The 10,875-nt window shown below is 35.1% G+C and overlaps 1 protein-coding gene across 5 annotated transcripts in view; it reads right to left on the bottom strand.

The window, feature by feature from the left end:
• Positions 1-8,119: 8,119 nt before the first annotated feature.
• Positions 8,120-10,875, bottom strand: part of LOC144977441 (platelet glycoprotein 4-like) — a 30,909-nt gene continuing 28,153 nt past the window's right edge. For all 5 annotated transcript variants that reach the window (XM_078922656.1, XM_078922657.1, XM_078922659.1 and 2 more), the window contains exon 14: positions 8,120-10,428. In XM_078922656.1, the coding sequence (XP_078778782.1) occupies positions 10,150-10,428 (279 nt within the window). In that variant the 3' untranslated portion in view covers positions 8,120-10,149. The remainder of the gene's footprint in view (positions 10,429-10,875) is intronic.

The raw sequence follows: 10,875 nt of genomic DNA, 5'->3' as shown, positions 1-10,875 counted from the left end.
TAAAAGTAGAAAAAATATCTAGGATTGAGTGAGTTTATGTTTCACCATTTATTCTACTTCCTACGACGTGCACTTATTTGCAGGTCTGATAACTCAATTCCTTATGGGCTCATTGTTGTAATGGAAATCTCAAAAAAATGACGCAAAATATTATTGTCCATTACAAAAAGGGTTAAATTAGGCCCATTTCCGTTCAGACGTCAGACCTCCATCGTGGATTCACATTATTCGGCAGTTTCGAAGAAAAATAAATAAATTTATAAATACACACACACAAATATATATATATATATATATATATATATATATATATATATATATATATATATATATATATATATAATATAATATATAATAAAAGAATATTTTTAAAAACCTTGGCGTATCATTTCTCATAGATCTGTATTTCTTATTTTGTCAAGCTTAGAATGAATGAAAATATTAAAAATTATTTGGGTGTACGAATCTTTTTGAAGAAAGAGGCCCAGGTCACCCCTAGTACCCCAAGTAACTCCTGGTGGCCCAAGTAGCCCAAGGTGGCCCAGGTAGCCCAAGGTGGCCCAGGTAGCCCAATATTACAGCTTTTCCCATTGTTGGTCATTTTCTCTTGAAAATCACTTGTACGCATCGGATACACCATAGGGGGGGGGGGGGGAATTGACCAATTGGTTTAGGCATTGCAATGGGACCCAGAAGGTCCTGAGATCCTGTCCCACTTCAGGCACTTTCTTTTTTTTTTTCTTTTTCCCCTTGGACCCCCATTAGAAAAAAAAAATTTAAAAGAACATTGCATAGTAAACACATTCTAGATGTACAATTAAAAGGAATTGGTTCAAATCAGGAACAGATGAAGCTTCCAAGATCACATTATCAGTGTACTTAGTTTGAGATCACCTAAAAGTCCCATCCAGAGACCAGCACAAGAAAGGGGAATACACTCTTCTTCTTCTTCTTCCAGTGTCATCTCATGGGTTGAGGTCGACTTGAAATGACACGCCAATCTTCCCTGTTGACAGCTTGCTGACTGCATTCGGCTGCCGACAATCCTGTCCATGTCTTCACATCATCTATCCAAGTTCTTGCTGGCCTGCCTCTACCTCTTTTCCCCTTCACTCTACCCTCAAGAATGTCCTTGTTGACAGTTTGATGGCGTCTTAGGTGTCCAAAATACTTAAGTTTTCTTGTTTTTATTACTTTCATTAGGGTCGGTCTGATATCAAGGATGTCGCAGACTTCTTGATTTGTTTTCTTTTCTTTCCAAATGATTTTTCCAAGGCGACGGAAAGTCCACATTTCAAAGGCCTCAATTCTTTTCTCTATTTGTTTGTTCAAGGTCCATGTTTCTGAGCCGTAGAGAAGTGTTGAGTGGACATAACATTTGAGTATTCTTATTCTCGTTTTCATCTGCGTTTGTTGCGAAGTTAAAATGTTATTCAGTTGACTGAACCTCGACTTAGCTATAGCAATCCTGTTTTTCACTTCCAGCTCATTCTTTCCGTTGGTGGTCATTGTCTGTCCAAGATATTTAAAAGAATCTACTTGTTCGATGTTTTGATTATTAATTTGGACTTTTGCGCTTTTTTCAGGCTTCTTTGACATGACCATTACCTTCGTCTTTTGAACATTCATCTCTAGACCCTTTGCTGTACTGTTCAGATTTACTTGATTTGCAAGGATCTGTAGATTTGTCTCGTTCGATGCCAACAATACTGTATCATCTGCATATCTCAGATTATTTATCCTCCTACCTCCAATAACAATACCTGGAATGTGCTCAGTTTTACGGAAGATAAACTCTGTGTACAGGTTAAATAGATATGGAGAGAGGATACATCCTTGCCGAACTCCTCTTTTAATTGGCGTGAAAGGTGACAGATCGCCCTGAATCCTGATGGCTGCTTTTTGATGCCAATATAGATTGGTTATTAGCCGTATATTTTTGCCATCAATGCCTGCCTTTTCCAGACATGTCATTAATTCTCCATGCTGTACCCTATCAAATGCTTTTGCGTAATCGATAAAGCATGCATAGATTTCTTTTTGATGATCAAGGTATTTTTGTGTGATATTATTTAAACAGAAAATTGCTTCTCTTGTCCCATTATTTTTTCTAAAGCCAAACTGTACATCGCCAACTTCATTATCGATGGCAGCCCTGATTCTTTCTAGGATGATCTTCAATAATAATTTAGTTATATGGGGCATCAAACTTATTGTGCGGAAATCACTGCAAGTTGTCGCCTTTGGTTTTTTCGGTAGGGTGATGTAAACCGATTTGGCAAGTTCGTCTGGAATATAGCCTGTATTGTAAATACTATTAAAGAGATCTGTTAGTTTCACAATTGAGAATTCTTTCAAAATTTTTAGCATTTCTGTTACAATGCCATCTTCACCCTCAGCCTTGCCATCTTTCATATTTTTCAATGCATTTTCTATCTCACATGCGAGTATTGGAGGACCTTCAGTGTTGCTTGGCAAAGGTATTTGGTGCCTGTCATCATCAAATAACTCGCCAATGTATTGACACCATCTTTCTTTTATATCCTCTTTCTCAAATAATATTTTACCATTCTTGTCTTTAATACAGTTATTGTTGTTAGTGGTGCGTTTTTTGCCCGAAATTTGTCTTATTTCCTCGTGGGCTGCTTTTCCATCTAGGCCAAATATTTCGATCATCCTGCATTTGTGGTTAAGCCATTTTTCTTTTGCTATGCGACATTTGTGTTGGATTTTCTTATTCAGCGCTTCATACTCTGGTTTGTTCTTCATTTGTTTTCGTTCTGACATGAGATCCAAAATTTCTGGTGTCATCCATTGCTTTCTTGTTCTTTTCTCCTTCTTTGGAATAACCTTATTACCGAATTTTATGCTGTCTTTGAATATGTTCCATTTTATATCAATTTCTTCAATTGCATTTGCTTGTGAGAATTGTTAATACACTCAAATATTTATAAATCAAATGTTAAAAAAAACAAACAAAAAAAAAACAAAAAAAAAAACAAAACAAAAAAAAAACAACAAAAAACTACATAACAGAGAGACCATTCACGAGGAAAAAAATATCATCTCATAAAAATTATAACTATACATTCGACTGTTTCCCTCCCAGCCAGGGCAAAACTAAGTAATCTCATTCCAAGTCCAAGACAAAGACAGAAAGCAAGTTGGAAAACGGATAAAGAGTGTTAGAAGACACAGTAAGTACCTCCCTGCCCTCTATGGGAGGTCAGGAACCCCACCCAGATACATGGAGATAGAAGACACAGTAAGTGTCTGCCTGTCCTCTATGGGAGGTCAGCAACCCCACTCAGTCCCTTGAAATAGATACTAAAGAAAAATTTCCCCTGAGGGATGAATGAAGGGCATTTATTATTATTTTTTTTTAAATTTATAAAGGTGAACAAACGTCAATCAAATTGAGTTACATATTATTTAATTTATTCGCTTAATTCATTTTCAAAAGCATCAATTAAATAGAATGGGATATTTAGTTGTGAAATGCATTCATGATGAAAAGGGTGACAAATTAGGGAGCAGGCACTGGTGTAAGATAAAAACCTGTAAATATTTGTATGAAACAGTGCCAGACAAAAAAAACCCAGAAAGAAACATACGAGGAAGAAACAAAATCATCCTAAAAATAACAGCCTACCTCGACTGGGGATCGAACCTGAGACCTCCTCAAAATGGTCAAGTCAGGTTATCTACCATTACAGCACAGAGGCTACCCAAGACATTGGGTGATCCCTAGAAGTCTAGCAGAGCTGCCAACTTGAAATTTCAAAAAATCGTAGTTTTCAAGGGGGAAAAAACCCCCCACGAAAATTCGACTTTAAATAGCTTTGGAAATAAACAATTTGCCCTCAGCGTGATCCAAAAATGCTCCAAAGTCCTGAATATAGATTTTGAGGAACTAAACTTTCCTTTTCAATAAGATTTATTGAGTCAAAGAGGAGAAAGCACTTCTGTAGCTGGAGCCAAAAATTCGTATTTCGTATTTCTACGAATTATTCGTAGTACTAGACAGTTTTGGTCCAGGCTTATTTTGGGGATTATTTCTTTTCTTCTTGTATTTTTCCTTCTGCTTAGCCTGGCACTGTTTTACGCAGAGATTTTCAGATGGTAACTCTCTCCTCACCAGCCATTTTCAGGATTTTCCCCAAAACTTCAAACCCGACTAGATTCCTTATCACTCAAACACAATAGCGGTAAAGTTCTTGCCATACATAATTTCATTAGTAAAACATGCTCTACAACACACTGTTCATTTTCTTTAAATTTTATGATGTACAAGAGAAATTTGAATAAGAAAAATGTTGGTTGTATCGTGACGTTTGTGACGATTTTCCTATAGTTGGTAAGAAAAGGGTTAATGCCTATGATAATAGAACAGGCATTGTTAGTTTTTAAGGGTTTTACGGCGCTTGCAACATATTTAGGTCATATCAGCGCCAGTAAAAAGGAAGAAAATGGGATTTAAAAAGTTCTAGAATTACAGTTAAAGCAACCAAGAAAAGGTAAGACAAAGGGTAATTGGTTCAAATGTCGATTCCAAGAGCACGCTTTCAAAGTACTTAGTTTGAGATCGCCTTAGTATCTCATCATATATAATATGCAAACAAAACACAATACAGTGCATAACAGAGGTATGGTTTCGAAGGGAAAAAAAATATTATTTCCCAAAACTATAACTATACATTTGATTGTTTCCCTCACAGCCAGGGGCAGGACAAAGCCAAGTAATCTCATTCCAAAACAAAGACAGACAGCATGTTGGAAAACATATATAGGGACATGGAAGACACTATGGGAGGTCAGGAAACCCACCCAGCAGATATAGGGTGGTAGAAGACACTGTAAGTGCCACCCTGCCCACTATGGGAGTTTAGCAACCCCACCCAGGGTAAAGGGGGGTAGAAGACACAGTAACTGACCTCCCTGCCCACTATGGGAGGTCAGCAACCCCAGCCACATAGGCATTTGTTTGAAAGATATTAAGGCAGAATCATACATACAAGTAGAACATGAACTGGACAAAACATGCAGCACATATAAATTATAACCCATCACCTCGCAACAGTATTACGTTCAGATTGTTCAGATGCTCCACACACAAAGGGACCAAGATCGATCCCGGGTGCAGTCGAGATTTTTTTTTTCTCCGACCCTCCCCCCCCCCCCCCCCCCCTCCTGTCTACCCAGCAGCGAATGGGTAGCTAGCTGGGTCTGTTAAATCTGGCAGAAAGTACTTTGCGATAGACTAGCGTCCTATCCATAGGATAGCAAGTAATTTCATGCTATAGAAGCCAGGATGAAATCCTAAAGGCCCTGAAGGACTACAAGGTCATGGATGATTTTGGAATTGTCAATAAATACTGAATGGATTTTTGCATACAACATTTTGGTACATATTTTTTAATAAATAATTTTAAATGCACGTCTCCAAACTCTTCCAAGAGTAAGATGAAAGAGAATAGACAACACCAATAATATAACAATTTGTAAATAAATTCATTTAGAAATGTGATGATTAAATGTGACTGCAATGCCTCAAAACGGTATTATGTCAGCATGTACAAGAAGCAGGAAACTGCACTTTTAAATTTAAATTATAAAATTTAATAAGGTTGTTTGTTTGATTATTTTTAAGGGTTTTACAGTGCTTGCGACACATTTAGGTTATTTGTGACGACTCCAAACGCGTCCGTCAATAATCGGGTGACAGGTGCCTTTTGCATATGACCAGGTTTACATTTTTTACAATTTCCCTGAGTTTCATCTATGGAATAATGAACACATTTCTATAATAAGCAAAAATAATACAACAACAACAACAAATGAACAAAAAAACCTACATTGGGGTTTACAAAGTAAAACTGTGTGATCTAGGCCTTACATTGTTTCTTTGATGTGAATTCTAGAAAATTTACAGCGTTTGCCTTTCTTTTAAGTCATTTCAGCATTTGTAATATGTATTTGCATATATTATATATATATATACATTGTCGCCATAGATTCTCAACTTTGTGTTTATATATTTTCATGCATGCCACGTCTGTAAACGAATTTCCATTTTTCTGGATGAATAAAATATATATTATCATTATTATTATTATTAAAAAGGTGAAAATACTTTCACAAAAGATTTTGATCTAAGTACACAAGCACCTAAGGGGCGATAACTTCAACATAGAGGTTTTATGGTCTAAGGGAAATAACTGATATAATCATGGCCTACATTCTGAAATGTTGGTTAAGTCCTTACATTCATATTCGTCAATAATCTGTTTCAACAATTATTGTTGTATACTGAATCAATGTAAATGTAGCTGCTCAAAGCTCGAAGAAATAAATAACACTGTGAAATTGAATGTGCGCTGAACAACTGAACTACGACATTATTTAATTATTTAATTCGTCCTTAGTGTTTCATTCATCCTGTTTTGTTGATAAAGGGGAAACTTGAAACGTCCATTTTATCTTTTTCGTATACATTAAATTGAAGGACACATTTTATTTTTACGGGATCAAGAGATTTGTTTGTTTGTTGCTTTAGGTCTCTTCCAACACAATTGAGGTTATATGAGAGACCGCTGAAACAAAAAAACAAGCAATCTAACAAAAATAGTACAAATATAAATCAAAATCATAACCTAAAGATATCATAAGCTAAATTATAAATAACCAAGAACAAACAGGCAGAAGATTTACAGAAAAAAAAATATCCCCTCTCAAAAAATACAATCACAAACCAAAGAAGCAGGATAGGCTAGTAAAGAGAAGAAGAAACGACATCACTATCGGATCGTACACCCATGCGAACATCATAGGTATATGATTCAGGGGTGATGCTCCCATCCAACCACCCGCAGGGATCAAGAGAATAAACATGCTGTTCAACTTACTTTTCATCTTTACATCACAATCTGTTAATCAACATTTATAAACATTACAGTGATAAATTCCATATAGATAGTATGCGCTTGGCTAAGAAGCTCATAACATTGCCATCCGGAAGTATAACAGACCAACACACAAAACTGTGTGTAACCTTGAACATTTATAGTCAGATTAATACAGTTCAGTGAGCATTACTCATAAACGCGGATGGCAAAAAAAACAATAACAAAGACCTGAGTGACGTCATCTTCGAACTATCTATAAAGGGGGGAACTCATTGGAGCAGCGAGTAAAAAAAACCAAAAAACAAAAAAAAAACAAAAAAAAACCAAACCAGCAGTACTTATTTCAAGGCCTGTAGCCTATAAGGCACTTCAAACTTGAATATCGAATGGAATTACTAACAAAAGATGTTTGGAAACTTGTACATAAAAAACAAAAAAAAAAAAACAAAAAAAAAAACAGAGCCAGACAGAACAGAGAAAATGCAAAAATAAATCCATTCAAAAACAAGCTGAAAATTTTTAAAAATAAAATAAAAATGAGCAAAACATATTTTCAAGAAGTTTCCATATAATATAATTATCAATGTATCCAAAGTTTGTTTTCTGCCAGCTTCATAAGGCAATATAGGCAATATATTATCATAATCATACGTATAAAAATATAAGATTTATACTCTCTCAGCGGAAGGAGTAATTTCATATCATTATCACTTATTAAGACGATGGAAGATGAATAATGTGATTACCAGTAATATCAATAATATTATATAAATGTTGCTGCTCGAAGCAAGCTTGAAGAAATAAATCACAATGTGAAATTGAATGTAAGCTTCAATTTAATAAACGAAAACAGATAATGTGGTCGTTTCTTGTTTCCCCTTTATCAACAAAATATTATCTCATTCATCCTGTTTTGTCGATAAAGGGAAAACCCGAATTGTCCACATTATCTGCTTTTCGTTTATTAAATTGAAGCTTACATTCAATATCACATTGTTATCAATAATATATGAAATGTCATGGCCATTGAAACGGGGATAATATTAAAAATGCATTTTTTAAATGTATATGGCATCTAGTAATGGTGATGAGTGATGACAACATGTTGATTTTTTTGTTGTTTTAATTTTCTTTTAATTTATTCGAAGAGAGAGAGAGGGGGGGGGGGGGGGGGGGGGGTGGAGAGGATTCTTTTTTATTCTTTGTACTTTAAATTTTAAAATTTGATTTGTTTCTTTCTCTTTCCTTTACATTTCCAACTTTTATAGCGCTTGCATCTCTTAATGTGAGTTTGTCATGAAATAAAAAAAGAAAAAAAAAGCAAATAGTATAGACAGAAGCTATTAGGTTAAGAGTCATTTCAGCGCATGGAAAAAACCCCCAAAGAGGACTGGATCAAATCGGCAATAGAAAATTACCAGTGTACATAGTTTAAAATCATCTAAATGTCCCTTCTGGACACAAGCACAGGGTCTGGTTAAGAGGAATATACTCATATTAAGATATTAAGGAGCAGGTGGCACCAGTGTAAGATAAAGAGCTGGACAAGTGTGTACGAAAAGTGCCAGACAAAGCAAGAAAGAAAAAAATACAAGAAAAAAAAACATCCCAAAAATTCAGTCTACCTCGACAGGGGATATAGAGAGTCTGTTTGATATTCGAGGTCGACCGATTTTTTGGGATGGTTTTTTTTTAAATTGTATTTTTCTTTCTTGCTTTGTCTGGCACCTTTCATACACACTTGTTCAGTTCTTTATAATGCATTCAAAATATTATATTTAAAACAAAATCCAAATTATAATCATACATAACGGAGAGGTGATTTGATTCCCTAAACAAATATTATACATCTACTATATTTCCTCTCAGCCTAGGACTCTGATCAAGGTTAGACCATTATAAATAAATAATTCTCATTCCAAGGCAAAGACGGAAGGCAACCAGGAAAAGGAACACAGAAATAAGGGGATGGCAGACACTGCAAAAGGGACAATTGATACAGCGATGGACCAGCAGTAATAATAATATCATTTGCATTTTATATTTAATGTCTATTAAATGTGTGGTCAAGCGGAAGGTTCTGGGTTTGAGTCCCGAGCGGCGTACAGTTGAGTCCTTGGAAAAGGCTCTTTACTCACATTCTCTAATCGTACTCAGGTGTAAAATGAGTACCTGGCCTTTAACAGCATTGTCTCTGTCCCAAAAAAAATAAAAATTGTAATATCAACTAACAGTCGCCATGTCTCACCCTACATGTTACGTGTTGCTGTTGGTCAGGGATCCCTTATAAAGCGCTTTGAGCACGTTTAATGGATATTGCACCATATAAAAGCTCATGTTTTTTTTTTGTTGATTTTTAACCCACCGAAGTAATTTACTATTAAATCACAATGAACTAGATTTTTTAAAGTTGAATTTAAAGTCAAAATGATCAATATTAAAAAAAACATTTCCTAAGCTTTTAAATGTCAAATTTGGGAGGTCCGATAGCTCAGTTGGTAGAGCACTCACTTCACACGCAAAGGGACCGAGATCGATCCCGGGTGTAGTCGAGATTTTTTTCTGACCCCCCCCCCCCTGTCCACACAGAACTGAATGCGTATCTGAGTCTGTCTGTTAGACTAGGCAGAGAGTACTTTGCAGAGAGTACTTTGTGATAGACTAGCATCCTATCCAAAGGGTAGTAAGTAATTGCTATTGTCCATTTCACGGCATTGTAACTGGGATAAACTCCAGCTCCATTGGCTTAACAGCTCTGAACAGTTCTCAGAAGGAGAAACAAACATTTTAATTCCCTGACACAACAGATCAAAAATGAAATTCTATATGTTACAGTGAATGACATGATCAGTCGGATGGTGAAAATGTTTGTTATGAGATACTGCCAAGTTTAGTTAGAAGGTCAATTTTTATCCAAAATGAGTTCTTGTCATAAATGATTAAATCAACCCTTTTTGTACATGTTCGGGAAATATCAAAGCTTAATTTCACTTCGACATATTTTTTATAGCTAGTCAAGTTGAAAAAGTATGAAATTTGAGAAAAGTTGTTGGATACCTTTTCCCAAACATCTGACCATAACGTCATTAAAAATCACCCGATTTACTCCAAATAAAGATTAAAATGCTCTGGGGAGCATATTCTTTCAGAAAATGAAATTTAAAAATAAAAAAAATGCAAAATCCAACATTTTTCACCTTCCGACTGATTATGTCATGCATGCACTGACACATATACCCTAATCCTAGGAGGCAGCGTCTAACAACTTAGTTTGGTCATCGGCACCCGTAACTGCATGATTTGATAACAACTCATCATCATCATCATCATCATCTATATCATCAACGTATTCCTTTACAGCGTTGCCATTCGTCTTTTCTTGTTCCTGTTGTCGTTGTTGTTGTTGTTGTTGTTGTTGTTGTTGAATGCGTCTATGCGTGGATGGGTCGGGTGCTTCATCATACGCCACCGGTGCGGAGTGACTGCTGCTGACGTTTTGGGCTTCGCTCTGTTTGATGGCCAACTGTAAAAACAAACGACATAGCATAATATAGCATGTTGAAATTATTCATATTATAAAGCGCGGCTCTGGTTGTGGAGCTGCTCCTTTTTTATATATAGATCTACATCCTATTTCCATTATATTTTTATCTTATTGTGTAAATTATAACACGTCTGTACAAAAAATTTCCTTTTTGGAATGCAGTAAAGTATTATTATTATTATTATTATTATTATTATTATATATTATTATTATTATTATTATTATTATTATTATTATTATTATTATTGTTATTATTATTATCATTATTATTATATTAATTATATGATCTTTATTGTCCCCAAAAAATGGCAATTTGTCATTTGGTTTACAATGTTGGAAATTAAAATACAATATAGATAAATAGATAGACAAAAATACATTAATAAAATAATATTATATAAACATCAAAATAATAAATGATATAAA

The sequence above is a fragment of the Berghia stephanieae genome, chromosome 7 (assembly GCF_034508935.2).
Source record: "Berghia stephanieae isolate SIO BIC M18660-M18661 chromosome 7, UCSD_Bste_1.3, whole genome shotgun sequence".
Lineage (NCBI taxonomy): Eukaryota > Metazoa > Mollusca > Gastropoda > Nudibranchia > Aeolidiidae > Berghia > Berghia stephanieae.
The sequence above is the reverse complement of the archived record's forward strand: the minus strand, read 5'-3'. Positions and strand labels throughout refer to the sequence as shown.